We start from the raw sequence: 17,476 nt of genomic DNA, 5'->3' as shown, positions 1-17,476 counted from the left end.
TGAAACCTTCACTAGCAGCAATGACAAAGAGTTTATTATGGGTGAAGGGAATAAAGATCATCTCTAAAAGCCAAGAGAAACCAAATGTCTCTTCTGAATGGCAAGAGCTGCAGAAGAAATGGTTCCTTTCAGGCAGAGGCAAGGCAAGACAAGAGGCAACAAGTTCCTATGGAGATCCTTCACTGACAGTCCTGTGTTTACCTCTTGAAGGAGCTACACAGAGGATGGGAATCTAAACTTCTTCTTCTGGGCTTCACAAGTCTTTACCACTGTCAAGGGTGGCTGATGTCCTTGGTTTGCTGTTCTGATGTGGCTGAAGATCTCAAACAGCCATGGAGCTGGCCAGGGGGCTGCTGTACCAAGTGCCAGCTGTGCAGTATTCCTGGGAACTACACTTGACACTCTGATGGGCAAGACCCAGCACTGGCACAAATATGTGAGCAGTGGGATGTGATTTCTCCTAGAAAATATTGCATCAGGATATTTCTGTGTGCCACATTCCTCCCCAGTAGTAGCCCTGTAGGTGCTGTCTGGTTACAGAGCACTAGTGAAAAACCACAGCACAAGGGATGCCAGAATGTTAGCAAAGTGAGTGCTCTCCTTTGCCTAATGGGCCCAAGCTTATGAATACTCCTGTTTCTGGACAGCTGATGCCTGTGACTGACTTGTGGTGCATTGGCATTGTCTGCTAGGTAACCTGTTGCTTTAACACCTGAGATGGAGTTGATAAGTGTTAAAGGAAGTTTAGAATTTGAGAAGAATCTCTTGCACATCTGGCTTTGAACTTGTAGCTGAGAAACTGCCCACTGCCAGAAATGTTCTTGGGAAAAGGAGGCCAGTGATGGCAGTGCTTTCACACACAGCGGTGCCCTGAAACCAGGATGGGAGATTATTCAGCACAGCTCTCCTCTGCCCCAGGTCAGGGCATTACTTCTGCTTCTGGTGGTCTTTCCCCTGCTCCAAAAAGTCTCCTTGTGGGATCACTGTGTCTTCCAGGCAAACTGCTTCCCCAAGGGCTTCTCCTCTTCCTTGAGGAAAAAAAAAATCAAAGAAAAACATCAACACTATCAGTTTGAAAAACATGCCAAATGGAGACTAGGATGCTGTGCTAAAGCTCTTCACAACAGCCACAAAAGGTGAGAAAGGTTGCTGAGGTCCTGTCTTGCACAGGGAGGTGCTGGCTCAGCCCTCTGCCAGTGGTCAGGGCAGTGCCTGGGAGCGGGACCTTTGCAAGCTTGGGGCTGGTGCAGGGAGCTCTGCTCGGCAGCACCCAGCTCTGCAACAGTGCCACCCAGTGCACCCACACATGGGAGCCTTGCTCAGCCTTTTGGAAACTTGACCTCAGAAACCCGGGATGGGTTTATCTTCCTAGCTTAAAGACCCTCCTGAATATGCTGGTGCTGCATAAATAGCAACAGCAGCACCTGTGTTCTGGCTGGGGTTTTGAAACACAAGTCAGCTTCTTGTGTAACCACAATGCTGAAAAACGTCTTAGAAAAAAACCCAAACCAAAACCAGCAGGTTTCTCAGCCAGCAGCCTGAGCCCTGGGGGTTGGAGAGATGCTACAAATAGAGAATTTGTAAGAGAGCCAGCTCCACCTCTGGGGCCTGGCCTGGAGCCAGATACAGTTAATTCATTCTCAGCAGTGCTGGAAGGGCCACAGGGATGCTACTGATACAGCCCTATCATCCTCTCCCCTGGTGCTCTTTGAGGCAAGAGCAGACCTGTGTTTTCACCTCAAAACACTGATAAATAATACCTTTGCCCTGACAGCAGCTTATCAGAAGGCATAAAGCAGCCATATGTGCAGGTCTCCTGCAGCATCCAATACCTTCTCCTCCTGTGGTGTCTTGAAGGGAAGAGCTCTCAGAGCACTTGGCAGGATGGCATCGTCCCGCTGGTGCCAAAGGCAGCTCCAGGCACAGCGCTTGGCTGAGCCAGCGTTCAGTGTCCTGATCACGGCACAGTGCAGTGAACATGCCGTAATTCACTGCCTGCAGGGCAGCTTCATTTGGTTCCCTGAGGGTGCTTTGTCTCACAGCACTTTTTGCCAACAGAGCAGTGACAGAGGGAGTCCCTGCCCACCCCCTTGGTGTGGGTGTGCAGTATTGCTTTCCTCTGCTCTTAACAGAGAAGCTGATTGTGTTTTGCCCCCATAAATGGCCATATATGGTCAGGGAGGCATTTTTCTGGTATCTTCTGATGAAGCACATCATTATCAGATTATCCTTAATGAAGGAACCCCCTCCATCAGACAGCCTCAACCCTGAAGGAATCAGTATGGAGAAAGAATCTGAAGTTTTCTGGATTTTTGGAACAATAACTATATTTTTAAGAGTGAGGGTTTCTAAGACTCGATGGTACTGCCATAGCATTGGCAGCTTTGCACTTTCATTGCCATAGCATCATGACACTGGTCCCAATACCATGAGTTTTACGGGTTTGCTCTGAAGAGCACATGCAGGTATTTGGTCAGCCTACTAGTTCCTGGCTCTTGCCTTCCCATGTGCCTGCCTGTTCCCAGCCAGCATGGCACAAGGTTGTCCATCCCCCTGAGCATGGCCCCTGGTATGAAAGCTCTTCCTTGTGCAGAACGTGGCAGATGATGTTGTGAAGGGCAGTGGTGTTTCCCAGTTGTTGCCAGCTCCAGCACACAGACAGAACAGATCTGGTCACCTGAGATCTTCCTTCACTGTGTTTGTCAAGACATTAATAAAAGTAGAAACAGGAAAAATGAAAGAATTCTTGCTTTGGTTGTAGAAAGGGTGTTCAGCAGAGGAACCAGGTAAGAGCTGGTCTGTTTTAATGGTTTAAGGGAAAGACTTCTGCCTGGGACTGAGATGAAGCACTTCTGGCCCTGGTACTGCTACAGGTTGGCTAAATGTTCTGAAAAAATCATTCTACCTGCGCCAAGCTCCCTTACTATCCCAGCTGCCTCTTTTTATGCTGGAAAGCAGAAAACCACTGCAATGTAATAATGCATGTTGTTTGACTCATTTTGTTGTTATAACTGATGCCAGAACCTGATGCCCGTTCCCATAGGCTGAATTACTTTTTGTGGCAGAATAATAAATGTGGTGTCTCCAGTCTTCTGCGCAAAAGCTGCTACAGGTGGCTTATAAAGTCCTCTGAATTGTTAGAGCTGCAGGGAGGAAGGTGCCAGGGCTGAGGGCAGGCATTAACACCACTGTGCTGCTCTTAAACAGGCACCAAGGTTAACAATCACCCCACAGGCACCTTGCCCGGGGACCTTGAACTGCAGCTTAGGGAAAAGCTCTGCATGGTCTGTTACTGCACAGCTCCAGGGCTTCCCTGCCAGAGCAATTGTGCTCCCAGGGGTGTGGGTGGTACCTGTCACCTTGTGGGGTCAAGTGCTGTAGAAGTCGTTTTCCTGGTGAGACTTTAACCAGGGTTACTATGACAATCGGTCAGCAGGCTGGCCTTGTGTCTCCTTCCTGGTTTCTGCCTGCTCGGAGGTGTTGAAGCACTCAGAGCGCAGCAAAGCACCTTCCCTTTCCAGCTCTAATGAGAGGCAACCATTGCTCCCGGAAGCATGACTAAGGTGGGAGCTGTTGGGAGAGGGAATGCACCCTGGTAAGGCCCCATGGCTCCATCACTTACTGCAGGGAGGGATGTGTCAGTCCCTGTGTCTCACTGGAGACATCCAGCGGGTGTCTGGAGTATGGCTGGACAGCTTCCCTCCCTTTGGAAAGCTTGTGCAGGTGCTTACCCTGGCAGCCCTCCAAAGAAGTGATGAGGATCAAGTACTCCAATACAACTGAGGTCCACTTTGATAATGAGAAAGTGCCTGCAGAAAATTTGCCTGAAGACTCAGAAAAGGCTTCGAGATGGCAATGGCCATCTTTAAAGAGGGTGAAATGCTGTGGTGGCTTGGCTGTTGGCGTGAGGTGGCTTTGAGGAGGTGCAGGACACAGTCATTCAGTGGGTGCAGTGGTCTGTCCATCCCAGCAAGGGACTCCAGCACTGAGTTTTCTCAACGCCAGCACTGGTGTGGGGATGAAGCCAGTGCTTTTACTGGGAACTGCTGCCACACCATGTGTACATGCAGGAAACACTTCTCTCCCCATCTTCCTCATATACCCTTGGCCCCCACACTAAGTCCCAACCTCACCCCCTCCCTGCACATGTTTTTTTGCTGCACACATTTATGAACATGTGAGTCCCTAAGACTCTGTAGCCCAAGAGCACATCTGGACCTTCTTTTTGCATCACTGTCACTTTTACAGCCCTGAACCACACATAAGCTGCCTGGTTCCCTCAGGCTTTGGGGACATCTCTACTGGGTGGCTGCTCCCTTCCTGCAGCACTAACAGGCTCTAACAGGAGCAGGAAGCCCCCAGCTCCCTGTGGGCAGGGATGGCACTTGGCCCAGCCAGCCCAGCTCCTGCTTCAGGCAGCTTTCCCTCCTGCAGGCACAACCCAGGAGATGGCTTCCAGCTCTGTGCATGGGCACTTACAGACTCAAAATCAGTCCCAGGTTGATCCATTGCATCCCAAGGAAGCTCCTACACTCCTGTGCATCTGTCCTGGTGTAAGAAGATTTTGTTCTAGTCCATGGGTAACAACCATTTGTCAAGAATAATTATGTCAGGGAATGCAAGGCGTGACATGTGGATAATGCATGTCCTCACTGCAGGTCTCTTTACACTGAAATACTCACCTGACTAGTATTCCTGGGGTGCAGCGCAGATAAAAGCATTTTTAATACTGTCTAAACTAATCATTCCTAAAATCTCCCAACTTGTTTGAATGAAACTCACCATGAATGGTATCTCTGTGCCATTTCATACTATAACCAGGTATTTCACTGAAGTCAGAGCACTGACCACTAAATTTATGTTACTTATTTTCTGTACAATGTAAATTCCAGTCTAGCAAACACTTAGGGCTGTGTTTCAATGCAAGCTGTGTGTGCTCGAGCTCAGTGGCCTCAATGCAGCTATTCACAGGCAAAGCCAAACACATATGCCAGTGTCTTTGTGCCCTCAGCCTGTGTGGAGGGATGAGACTTGCTCTTTCAGAAAGGGTATTCTTGAAATTCTTCTCTGACCTGTGGTGTGGGATTGGGGGCCTCAGAGATATGGGACGGAAATGCTGTGCTGACTGGTCAAGAAGTCCATCAGGGCCAAGGTGCCCTAGGGTCTTCCTGGTGCATATATAAAACATATATAAAACAGCCCTGAGGCCTATGAGTGGGGTGTATCTGAGAGTCTGAGGCCATCCCTGAACTCCCTGTGTCATTCCTGTGCTCCTTGTAGCTGATTCAAGGTGCTGACTTGAAGCTGGCTCCAAAGTGTTCTGGCAGCAGGAGAGCCCATGTCCCTGCCAAAGGGCTTCTTGCTTGGCTGGCAGGGCAGCATAATCTGCAGGAGATTTCTTAATTGCATTTCTTAATGTAATAGAGGCTGTTCTCTCTTTCCGTGAGCAGAACTGCAATTACCCACACACTGTAAATCTGTGTAGTGAGGAAGAGGTAGGTTGTATATAGGTCATAGAAAATATAATTGTGTAACTGCATTAACGCATGCCTGAGCTAAGGGCTGAAATATGGCTTAGCTGCAGAAAATAGGGCTACGGGCTTTAAATAGCTTTACTTGGGCATCTCTTGGACAGAGCTGGTGATGCTGTGAGCAGATCACTGTGCTTCCTCCTTGAGAACAGAAAACCCCTTTGCAGAAAATGCTCTCTAAACATGCTTAATGACATTTTTTAGATCATTTAAAGTATGTTTCAGTAGGCCAGACGTTGCTGGTTGAGAAAAAAGCACAATGAATCCACTGGGGAATGTGGGAGCTCTCCTCTGAGAAGGGTATGCAGAGCAGGGCAGCTGGGGTGCTCTTTGGGCTGGGCTCAGCAGGGCACAGAGGACAGGAGCAGCACCCTGTGCTGAGCTGAGTCACACAGCCAGGGCCCTGCAGTTCCCACAACACTCAGATCTGAGTCGGTATTCCCAGACAGAGCCCATGGGGATCTGGTAAATGCCCATGGGACCTGCTCCCACATCCATTGGAGAAGTCCTGCTCTGCCCCCTTCTTCTGTGCACTCCTTGCTCCTCCCCAAGAGGACAAGACCTGGCCGAATGCCTGCTCTGCCCGTACCCAGGGTCTGCTGTGAGAACCCAGCAGCAAATGCATCAACAAAACTTTTTTTACCTTATTTAGCAGCATAAGGCAGCCTTTCATGTGGGGCACTGGAACGTAGCAAAACCCCAGGATTATGGGCACTGCTGAAACTCTGGTTTTTATGGTGAGCACATCCACAGGGGTGAGGTGGCACTGGGCCGAAGCTTTGTCACTGGTCCAGATCTGCAATGTATTTCTGTATACAGAGACCTTGTTTTCCTTCTCTCTGTTTTGTTTTTTTCTACTTTCTGAAGAATAAATATCCCTCTGGCTCCCCTCTCTGCAGGGATTCGGACCTTGGCAGCAATGACAGGCAGGTTGAGAAGCCTTCCTCAGCACAGCCAGAAACACTGCTGGTCCTGCATGATAGGGTTTGTCCCTTAAATAATAATACCTCTTTAGTTTTCTAACTTCCTAAAATCTATCTCTTTGGTTTCTTGTGTTTTGAATACATAATTGGATAAATTCCAAGGTGGAGAGCTACTCACTAATTGTATATAGATGAATCACAACATATTTTGTGCACTTGCATGGGACCAAGTTCCCATATCCCAGAGACCAGTTCATGCTTCCAGAGTCTGTTTACTTCCTTTGCTGTCGTAAGTGTAATTAAAAATTTTACACCATTTTGCATAAACAGATTTCAAGGCACTTTTTGCCACTCCTAGAAGTAGAGGAAATTCCCACCTGCTTTTCTTTTCTCTTTCTTGTCTCCTACATGTTGATTTTTGTTTCTACATACATGTTGCAACTTGTTGGCCAACCCAAAGCCCCATTTCCTGGAGAGGAGGAAGAAAAACCAAAAAGGAAGGGAAGGCACTGCCTGAGCTAGGAAGAGCTGTCCATGCAAACGATGTTGTCTCCATGGTGGGACTCTCAGCACTCCCAGGTTATCCCGGTTCTCAACCTGCTGGGGGCTTCTCTGCAGCTGCTGAAATCCCAGCTGGAGACCCAGTGTGCTACGACAGGTCCCCACCAGGCCTGGTTGGCTGAAGCTGCTCTGTTTCATAGGTACCAAGCACTGATATCTGGGGGGTGCAACAAGACAATCTCACTCCTGCGCTAAGCCAGGTTGGCTACACGTAGAATGTCACAGGTGGAGTGGCACTGCCCTGTCCCAGCCCTCTGCTGGCTGAACTTCGTCTGCACCTCCGGCTTGTTCTAACAAAGGGGTTTTCTTTGCTGGCAGCACTCAGTGCTGTTGCATGCTCTCATGGGAGCCAGATGAGCCTTGTCTATGAAATGGACAACTGAAAACAAGAATATCCTAGCAATGTAACCTTTCTGAGATACCTCCCCTGTCACCCCTGGACGTGCTATGTGGCTCAAGCCACCTCACTCCATGTATGTTTTGCACCCACTCCTGCCCACCTCACCCACCATGGCCCCCCTGCCCTGCAGGCAGCACTGCCCTGTCCTCCTGCAGCCCCTGTGGTACCTCCCTGTCCATGTCCTGCGCACAAGCCCTGCAGCCTGCCCTGCAGCTGCCTCATCACCCAGAAATGTGGGGGAGGTTTCATTCTTGCATGAAGCATTCCGAGCGTTTCTGGTGCCCCCCCCGCCCCTCCCCCCCCTTTTGCCCTGGTTTCTCCTCAGCTTTCCTCCTTCCTGTCCTCCCTCCCCTGCTCCAGCTTCCTGCCCTTTGATGTGTCCCCTCCTCTGCTCCAGGGTAGGAACTGCTTACCAGGTGGGGATGGCTGCTCCCACCCCACAATTAGGTGCAATTATAAGTTCACGCTTTTCCCCAACCCTTGTTCTGGAATGGCTCAGAGCAGACTCCTGCTGTGGGCTAATGACAGGTGGGACACGGAGCAAGCTCTGGTCTGTGCAGGCAAATGGTGCTGGTGATGCTGGAGGTGGAATGACAGGAGGGTCCTGGGGTGGCCACTGAACACATCCTAGCCAGCTGGCCCTGAGCAGGGACAAAGCTGCATCATCCCAAACCTGCTCCACTCCAAGAGAGGAGCAGCACATAGCTGGGTGCTTCCTGCTGTGGTCAGGCAGAGCCCAGAAATGTGCCCCTGGGAAGGCATAGCCAGTGCTTGTGTGGAGACATCCCAGAAGTGGCAGCGAGCTCGGCTGTTGGCTCTCATCATCTGTGCTTTGAGCTGTGCAGTGCCTTGGCACCCATGGGATGCTCCTTAGCTGGTAGTGGTCAGTGGAGAAACAGGGCTCCACAGCAGCTCCTGCACTTCTGAGGGTGCTGCCTTTGGCTGGACATGAAATTTCCTGCAAACATGGGTTTTCCTGCAAAGAAGGGTTTTCTTCTTTTTTCTTGTTGGTGCTGGCTGCAAGGGGAGTGATGACTATAGCCAAGCCCACCCCACCTGTCATCTCCACTCTCAGTGGGGCTCAAGGAGTGTCAGCTCCTGCTGGCTCCTGGCTTCTCAGCCTCCTGGGCACAGCCCACTCCTGCACACTCCTGCAGCAGGAGTTCCATGGAGTGTGGCTGGGTGAACGTCTCGCTGCTCTGCTGTGACTCTGGCTGCAGCATGCCAGGAGCCAAAATGGCAGTGCCCAGCCACCCAGATATGTCCCTGGCAGGGCTGGCGCTGCAGGGCAGACCTTGGATGCTGCACAGCGCCTGCAGGCCAGGGCAAGCAGGAGCCCCTCCTGCTGCAGCAGTGTAAAAGGCTTCCTCAGAACCCTTCTACCCAAGGGCACATTGCTGCCACAACAGCCAAGGAGCCCTTGCTCCATCCCATAGGAGAAAGCTCCATGTGCAGATGTGGATATGCACACAGACACACCTCCACATGCACATGTTCTACTGTGGCCAAGCTGGCCCTTTTGCAGGACTTTCTCCTCTGATTACACTGCAGGATGTGGGCAGCTAAGCTCAGGAGAAAAACTGTGCTTGCTGGTGTGAAGTGCATGGGGAATTCCACCTCCACAGTGCACTGCAGCACGGCAGCACTTGTACCATTCAGGTCAGGGTCTGTCCAGGGACTTCCTGACTTCCAACCTGTTTGCATTGCAAGAGGTGCAGGTGAATGTGGGGCTTGCAAGAAGTCTGCAGGATACCTCTGACTTTGACATGGGCAGCCAGAGCAACCCCCATCAGGGACATGGGTGGCTGCCAAAGCACTAATGGAGTTGCGTAGAGGCAGAGAGAGCCCTGTGTGCTCTTCTGCCCAGCGCCAAGCGCCATGGCAGACCATGGGCCATGTGCTCCCCTGAGCCATTCACCCCCAGCTGGTGCTGCTGGCTCTGCGTTGGATAAGCCAGGCACAGCTCTGGTGGTCGTTGAGGTCTTAGGAGCACCTTGGTTGTGGCTGTGTTTCAGGGCACACCTCAGATACACGGCCCCAGAAAGGAACAGGACTGAGCTATCTGTGGCTCTTGGGGTGCCATTTGGGCAGTCAGGAGCTCATGTGTGTGTGTTTGTGTGTATGAGTGAGGCATGCAGTGCAGCATGAAAGAACACACCTAGAGAGAAAGTCTCAACAGAGATTAGATTAAAATAAAATGTAATTAAACACAGACAGCTTCCTGTCAATTACTCAGCTCTTCTTGCATAACTTTTGGGACCGGCTGCCTTCACAGATGGCTGCTCTGCTGTCAAAGGCATTTGCTGGGCACCTGTTGGAAAAAGTGCCAGGTCAGCATGGAATTAATTGCACTGGCATCTTTCCTTATAATAAGATTTAAAAGTCTAGAGGAAACTGCTGAAAGGTCTTACAGCTCCTCAGACAAACCTGTGATGCCTCCCACTGCTTCATCCTCCTCATGTACTCCTGCAAGCGATTATGATGGGGCAAGGACACTGCAGTGGCATGGAAGATCTCCAGGGCTCAAGTAGGAGGCAGAGGAGGCTGCATGTCTCCCTATGGGAGCGTGGTAATGGCTGCTGCTGGACCAGAGGGAGCAGGATGGGAGCTGCTGCTGTCCCCAGCCCCTCTCAAAGGCTGTGGCACTTCTCCCCTTCCCCTGCCATTTGCACCCAGGCCTGAGGCTTTGGTGAGCGGCTGCAAGGCAGAGCTCTGCAGCTGCAGGGCGATATCCAGACACGTGGGGTGCCTTTGTTTGCCTGGGTGAGCAGCCAAGTTGCAGCCCATCTCCAGCTTCGTACCAGCTGCAGATCTAAGGCAGCTGACTAGCCTGGCACGAAACCTAAACACGTCGAGGACCAGGGAGTGGCTTGTGCCAGAGCTGAATAATGATGATCCCAGCACTCTTATAAAGAGAAGCGGAGAGCTCACCACAGAGCTGTTCCTTGCCGCCCTGGCCCTCTGCGGAGCATCACTGCGCCACATCCACCAAGGTATGTCTCAACTGAGAGATTCAAAATGGGAACTGTCTGGGTCTGCAGCGGGGCCTGTGCCCGCAGCTGGAGACAGACTAGGCTTTTCTTTTAAACTTGGGGAAAATGTTACCACTGCTCCTGTAGAGGAGTTTCTAGCCAGAGATGCAGAGCAGCCCAGTGCTGCAGGGTTTGTACATGCCAACCTGCCCAAGCAGAGCCCAAAGAATGTGGGCAGCATCCTGGCTCCAGCAACCACTTGGGTGCAAGCAGCACAGCTCCTGCTTCTGCTCTGCAGGAAAACCTGTCCTTTCCTCCCCATTCCATGCTTTTGGGGGTTGGTTCATGTTGTATTTGGTGCTGATTTGAATCTCTACCAACTTCCCCACCTTGCAGTGCTGTGTATATCCTGGCACACAAAGACCCCTCCAGAGGCAGCTGCACTGTCTCTCCCACCATGTTACAGTGTCAGGCAGCCCTGGCATACCTGAGGATGTTCCTCCTGGCATGCAGATGTACACTGCAGGTGTACACCGCTCACTTCCATGTCCCAGGGCCCCAGCTCTGCCCTGGCTCTGGAATATCTTCCTTGTGCTCCACCATTTTAAAGCAAACATCCCTGCATTTCCCCTTGCCTCAGCTTTGGACAAACAGTGATGCTCCTGTGGGTCCTTGAACATGTGTCACCCCTGCATCTTGCTAGGTGCCAGATGTGGGTGATGAGTACAAGTGTTCTCACCAGGCATTGCCTGGCTTTTTGTGGAGCTGCTTGGCACAGCCTGGGCACAGGCAGGGCTTATGGCTGTTTTGGGCTTGGGACTTCTTTGGCACTGTGCCTTTGTGCTCTTCTCATGATCCTTTCCTCCTTGTTGTGCCCCTGAGGTGCCCTGCTGCACATCCTATCCCATGTGCTGTATTTCACACAAAGCTCTGCTCCAGGGAGGCCCCAGCTCAGCTATTTTCCTTCTCCCCAGGTCCAATTCCCGCCTGCATCCCAGTGCAGCCATGCTGGGCACAGCAGTGCGGCTCTCGGTCCTGCTCAGCCTCTTCAACATTGGGAAAGGCCAGATATTTCATGTGGGACCATGCCCAGATCCATCAGTTCAAGAAGAATTTGATATCAACAAGGTGTGAAAAGTTTTCTAAAATTCTCATAGGAGGTAGCGAGTTAAGCTAAGGGGGCATGGGACTGACAGCAAACTGCCTGGGTGCAGGGGGTGGTGGCAGGTTTGGTCACACCTTGTGCCACAGCTGCCAGCTGGGTCTGTAGCTCTGCTTACCCCCCAATCCCAACCACTGAGGGGCAAAAACTGTACTGACAAAGGAGCCAGACTGCTCTGCCTCAGCCCACTCATGTTAAAAACACGTCTTTAAACTTTCTTCTGTCAGTATTTGGGGAAATGGTACGAGATAGAGAAGCTGCCCTCAACTTTTGAGAAAGGAAGCTGCGTCCAGGCAAATTACTCATTGAAGGAGAACGGGAAGTTCAAGGTGATCAACAAGGAGATGCTGTAAGTGTTTGTGTTTGGACCATGTGCTCACTGTGGCAGTGGCACTCCTGTCACCTCTCTTGCTGTGCTGGGGGTTCATTTTTCTCTAAATTGCCTGTCTGGGGGCTGTGGGTGCTGGGGGAGGCACCCTGTGGTTGTGGTAGCTCTTCTGAGAGATTTGGGTCTCTGATTCCTGCCAGTAACCTGACGATCACCAGGTCTCTGTCTCATTGTCCAAGGTGAGTGATAAGAAAATAGATCAAATTTACATGGTGACTTCAGTATAAAATTGCCTGGATTTCCCCCCTGACAGATTTGTCAGCCCCAGAGATGGCTGAGAAGTTGGATGTCCTGGGTCCCGTTCTGGGGGAGATCATGGGGCTGGTCATGGGATGGCAGCTACCTCCTTGAGCTCCTCCATGCTCAGAAGTGTCTGTGCCCTGTGCTCCTCTCTGCTCCAGAGAAAAGAGACACAGGGAAAGGGGCAGGGAAGGTGAAGCACATGAGTAATTTTTGCTTAAATATTTGTCAGCCTATTTCTGGAGCATTTACCTTGCACATGTAGTAACTGCTATGCAAGGGGATCAGAAATCATTGTCAGTTTAAATCAGTGGTAAAGTGAATGCTTTTCCCTTTATTAGGAAATTAGGACGTTTTGCAATTATCCTGAGGCCTCCTTGATTTCTGCATGGACAGATGCCAGTGTTAATTCATCTGTTTCCATCACCAGCCTGAGCTGTTGTGGGCTGCTGCTGTGAGGGGCTGAATGGATGAGAGGGAGCGAGCAGCGAACACAGCGCTGTCCCCTGTGCTCCTGGCATGGCATGGGGACTTTGTTCTGGCTCACAGTAACAACAGTGTAGGAACACATCCCTTGTGTCTGGAGCAGAGCAGCATCCCTGCCGTTCACTGGGTGCCCAGCACTGTCTCAGCAGCTCCAGTGCTTGGGCTGTGCCTGGCAAACAGCTGGACATTCATTTGTGCCTGCATTAATCTGTGTGAGATTAATCCAACCATTGCTGCCACTACTGCAGCAGCTCAGGACCCTGAAATATCGGGGATATTTTGGGTCAGGTGTGCACTGTGCATGGCTCCAGCATCAGCCCCTTGACCTCTGTTGCTGGCAGCATTCGCTTCTGCCTTCTTGGCTGTTCCTGTTTTACAGGGAAGCATGGAACTTTCCTGCCTGATAGGCAGCTTCCAGGTCTTGAGGCATCCGTGCAAAAATGCAATTATAAGATGAGCAGGTCAAGTCTTAGGGCTTGCTGCCAGCAGGGCAGTGCTCTGAACCAGCAGCCAAAGAAACCCTGGCTCACCATACTGGTACAGGTAATTTGTGTGCAGAGGAATGTGCAGTGAGCTGGAAAAAACACAGGTGAATAAACAGACATGAATATGTGCCTTCTACAACTATCAGGAGCTGAGCTGCTCCCTGGGACATCCAAGATTGTGGATGGGATCCTCCCATCCTCCCATGCTGGGTTCCTCCCATCCAGTGCAGAGTGGTCTTGCTCTCCTTCTTCTCTGTTATTGTCACCCTGGAACCAAAGAACATCCTGCTGGCAGGGACGCTTGGAGACCTGCTGGGGTGGTTTAACCTGGGAGACCATCTTCCCAGCTGCGCCTGGCCCAGGACCTGCTGTGCCCTGGGTGCTGCTGAAACCATCCTTAGGGATGCTGCGCTTTACTAGTACCTATTTCAGCCACCTCTTGACAGGTAGTTGTGTCAGGAGGGATGATTTAGTGGAAGTGAAAAAAAAATGATCTCCACTTCTTTCCTGGCTTTATTTCTCACCTTTGTCATTCTCCCCTTAGTGCCAATGGCAAAATCAATGAAGCTGAAGGAGAAATCATGCACATGGATGTAAAGCAGCCGGCCAAGCTGGGTGTCCGCTTTAACTGGTGTAAGTGTGTGTGGGGAGGCTCCCCAGTGTCCATGGCCTTGGCAGTGCTGTTGTCTGAGCATTGTGCCACGGCACCAGGGGTCAGAGACAGCAAAGCAATGGGTACAGCTCCCCATGTGACTTCAGCACAGCAGCACAGGGTTAAAAGAGACACTGTGACCAGCAGGCAGTGTTTTGGTGACACTGATATGCCATTTACAGCAACAGCCCCCTCAGTGGTGAAGCACTCTTCACCAGCTGATCTCAAAGCAAGAAAGATCAGCAGCCTTGCCATCCCTCCAGGTCATTTCACAGATGGGGATGGGGAGCTGGGGAGGTGGGGGAGGCAGCCCCTCAGTGCTGCATGAACCAAGAATAAGCTTGTTTCTCTGCACACAGCAGTACAGCTACTTGCCCACGCTGCCTCTACGTACAAATGGCTTTTAATAAGCATTAATAATATGGTTTTGTTTGCTTGTTCCTTCCCTTGTCACTGTAACACTCAACAGGGGCCAGCTGAGGTGCAGTGCCACATTGCACAGTGCTTTCCTCTGTCTGCAGCAACACCAGAAAGTGAGCTGCAGTCTCCCCTTGGATCACTTTTTATTCTGCTCCGTCACACCTTTTCTTTGGCAGTTTCATAGCTCTCTTTCACAGAGGGATTACTTGGAGAAATGGCTGGAGGAGGGGTACTTGCAAAGGAGGTAAAATGACTGTTCACGAGCACAGTCAGACTTAATTCTGTGCTGGTACAGCAACACCAGCAGCCGTTTCCCTGCAGCATGTGCAGCCCCAACCACCTTCACCAAGTACGAGCCCCAGAGAACAGCGCTAGGCTTGGCTGGCTCCCCAGGGCAGGGTTCCCCATGGCAGCAGATGGTGGTTTGTGCTCGTCCTATCACCAGTGTCAGCTCCCAGTCCTACAGCTCCTTCCCGGCAGCCTGCACCCTCACCCGGTGAGGCTGGGCTGGCTTTCATCAGCCCAGGTGAGCTGTTCAGGTCATCGAGTTAACTTCCCAGCAAGACCTTCCTAGTCAGGGCTTTGTGTCTTTTTCGAGTTCCTCTGGGCAGAACAAGGAGTCCTGGAAAGCTTTTATAAATTATAGCTCCCTGTACTGACCACAAGTATGCAGCAGCCAAAGTGGGAACAATCCCAAGAACTGTGGCTGTGGTGCTGCAGAGCTGTCCAGAGATGGTTACACATGGAACTCATGGTGCCCTCCTCTCTCCTAGTTATGCCTGCTGCCCCTTACTGGGTCATTTCCACCGACTATGAAAACTACTCTCTGGTTTACTCCTGCACTAACATCCTCTGGCTCTTCCACATGGACTATGCCTGGATTCTGTCAAGAGCTCCTGAAATGCACCCAGAAACCGTGGAGCACCTGAAGAGTGTTCTCCAGTCCTACAAGATTGACACCGAGAAAATGATGACCACTGATCAAGCCAACTGCCCTGCTGAGATGTAACTCCTGGCTTGTAGTGACACAGCACTAGACCAGAGATAAACTTTGTTGCTTGCTTTATTAGCCATTAGAATTTCTCTATGTACCTGAGAAATTTAATAACCTCTTTGCTTATAGTAGTTTGCCAGCCCAGAGTCACTCCTTGCTGTTGTTCCCTCTATTGCTCTTCCCCCTCTTTTTGTCTCACTCTGACTTTTGCAGTGTAAGTGACTGAATCAGTCTTAATGGGTGAAAGAAAGAAACCCTGAAGTGAAGATGTGAAACTCTGCTGTTGCTGTGAGTCCTCCAGCATGTGGATGGGAAAGGGTATGAGTCATGATGTGCAAGTATTAGTCCTGGGGAAAAATCATTCATTACACAGCCCCACATTTGTTTCCAAATTTTGTCTTGACGCTTCTGGTCCTGTCAGGAATCTACAGTGTCTGAGCTACACTGTGGGCACTGCCTTAGCATCAGCAACATCCAGATCATCCTGCAGCCTGGGAACTGAGGCTGGGGGTCTTGAAAGTTTTCTGATGCAGGGATGTAGGCATATGTTGCTGCTAAGTCAGCAGACCTCCTTGCTAGAAATCAGATCTTGCCCTTTGTTTTTTAAATCTAAAAATGTCCAGAGATTCAGCATCACTCCATCCCCAGTGTCTATATGTGTCCTTCTCTTGCCTCTAATGAGATTGGTCCTGCACTCCCAAGGGACCAGCTCTGACTGTACTTGTAAGCAGACATAAAGAGATGGGGCTGCTCCCTTGTTCTCTCTTCCAGAGGCTTTTCCCTGAACACCAGGAGACAGCAGGCTCTGGCTGACATCCTGCCCACTGCTGTTGCACATGCCGAGTGCCCACGGGTGCTGCATCTGCCCTGGCAGGTGTTCAGCAGGCACTGCAACAACTCTGCTTGAATAGCATTCATGCAACTCATTAAAAATGAAATAAAAATACCTACTTTGGGCCTTTTGTACCTTCCCAGCTGCACAGCCTTTGCACAGCAGGCTGGGGGGCTCAGTGTGTGGGGCCTGCCCCTCCTCTGAGGCCACAGCACTGCCAGAACAAGACTGCAATGAATGTAACAACCACAGCTGAAGGGAAATGGTTTGTTCCAGGAGCCTGGAGCTCTTTCCAGCTCTCCAGGGTTGGATGTATGGGCACCCTCCACCATCTGAGCCATGCCAGCAAATTTGTGTTGTGGCTTTGGCTGACAGTGACCCCCACCTCCTGCTGCTTTTATTGACATGAAGAAACACTGATGTGAATGTAGAATGCTGTAAATCTGCAGGAAACATTCTACACTTATTTTGGTGGGACCCTGGTGATATGGGTGTGCTGCAGAGCACTTTCTTGCCCTGGGAGAGCTACAGGAGCTGAGCAGAGAGCCAGTATGTCACTAATCTTTGCCAGTCAGAGGAGGCCAGGATGGGAGGGACCAGAAACAACTGCCATGTTTAAGTCATTATCCCTTTAAACTTTCAAATCCTAATGCCACAGTTCCTGTGACACAGAATTAAGCATTCCACATGATTTTTCAGGCTCTAAGGATGATGGACATCCTAGGATACAAACAAATGCATGGTGGCTCCCAAGTGTGTCAGAGTTTGGGTGTAATCATTTCATCACTGCTTCACTGGGTTCCTATTTTTCTTCTCACACGGATGGTGCTGCTGTAGCCCTCATTCCCTGTGCTGCAATGCCACGGCACAGTGGCTGTGCAGGCACTGAGCCCTAGGGGTGGGAACCTGCAGCCCCATCAGCTGGGCAGCCACTGCCCCTGGATCTCGCAGGGAACTGGGATCTCCAGGTGCTGCTGAGAAATAGGAGTGTTTCACTCAGAGACAAAACCCTGAGATGCCTGGTCACTCTGGAGACCATGCTGGCTCCTTTGTTGGGCCACAGAAACTGTGACAAACCTGAGCTGCTCTGGCAAACACATTGTGCCAGGGGCATCTCTGCATGGCGGCACAGAGAGCTCGGGGACACCACAGCACAGCTGCAGCCTGTCCTGCCACGTGCAGAGGATGTCCCCAGCACAACAGCACACACATGGGACACCCTGCACATGCGAAACTCTCGAGTGCATGTGGGAGTGCCACACTGGCTCAAACCCCACACAGTCCCAAGAGCTCCACAGATGTGCAGACACCCCCAGGGCAGCACAGAGCTCCCGGTGTGCAGGCTCCATGTGTGGGCACCAGCCCTCTGCACACGCCAGACCTCCGTGTCCATGTGTCCTCATCAAAGTATGTACGTATCTGAGGGGGAG

The 17,476-nt window shown here is 51.1% G+C and overlaps 1 protein-coding gene across 1 annotated transcript; it reads left to right on the top strand.

Moving 5' to 3' along the window:
• The first annotated feature begins 10,305 nt into the window (after window positions 1–10,305).
• On the top strand, window positions 10,306–16,169 carry APOD (apolipoprotein D). The gene is made up of 5 exons (XM_010406155.2): window positions 10,306–10,408; window positions 11,362–11,515; window positions 11,777–11,898; window positions 13,693–13,781; window positions 14,994–16,169. The coding sequence occupies exons 2-5, from the start codon at window positions 11,393–11,395 to the stop codon at window positions 15,227–15,229; spliced, it is 570 nt and encodes a 189-aa protein (XP_010404457.1). The 5' UTR covers window positions 10,306–10,408; window positions 11,362–11,392; the 3' UTR covers window positions 15,230–16,169.
• Window positions 16,170–17,476: the final 1,307 nt, after the last annotated feature.

Source organism: Corvus cornix, chromosome 9, assembly GCF_000738735.6.
Source record: "Corvus cornix cornix isolate S_Up_H32 chromosome 9, ASM73873v5, whole genome shotgun sequence".
Lineage (NCBI taxonomy): Eukaryota > Metazoa > Chordata > Aves > Passeriformes > Corvidae > Corvus > Corvus cornix.
Note: the sequence above shows the minus strand (reverse complement) of the source record. Positions and strands in the feature narration are given on the sequence as shown.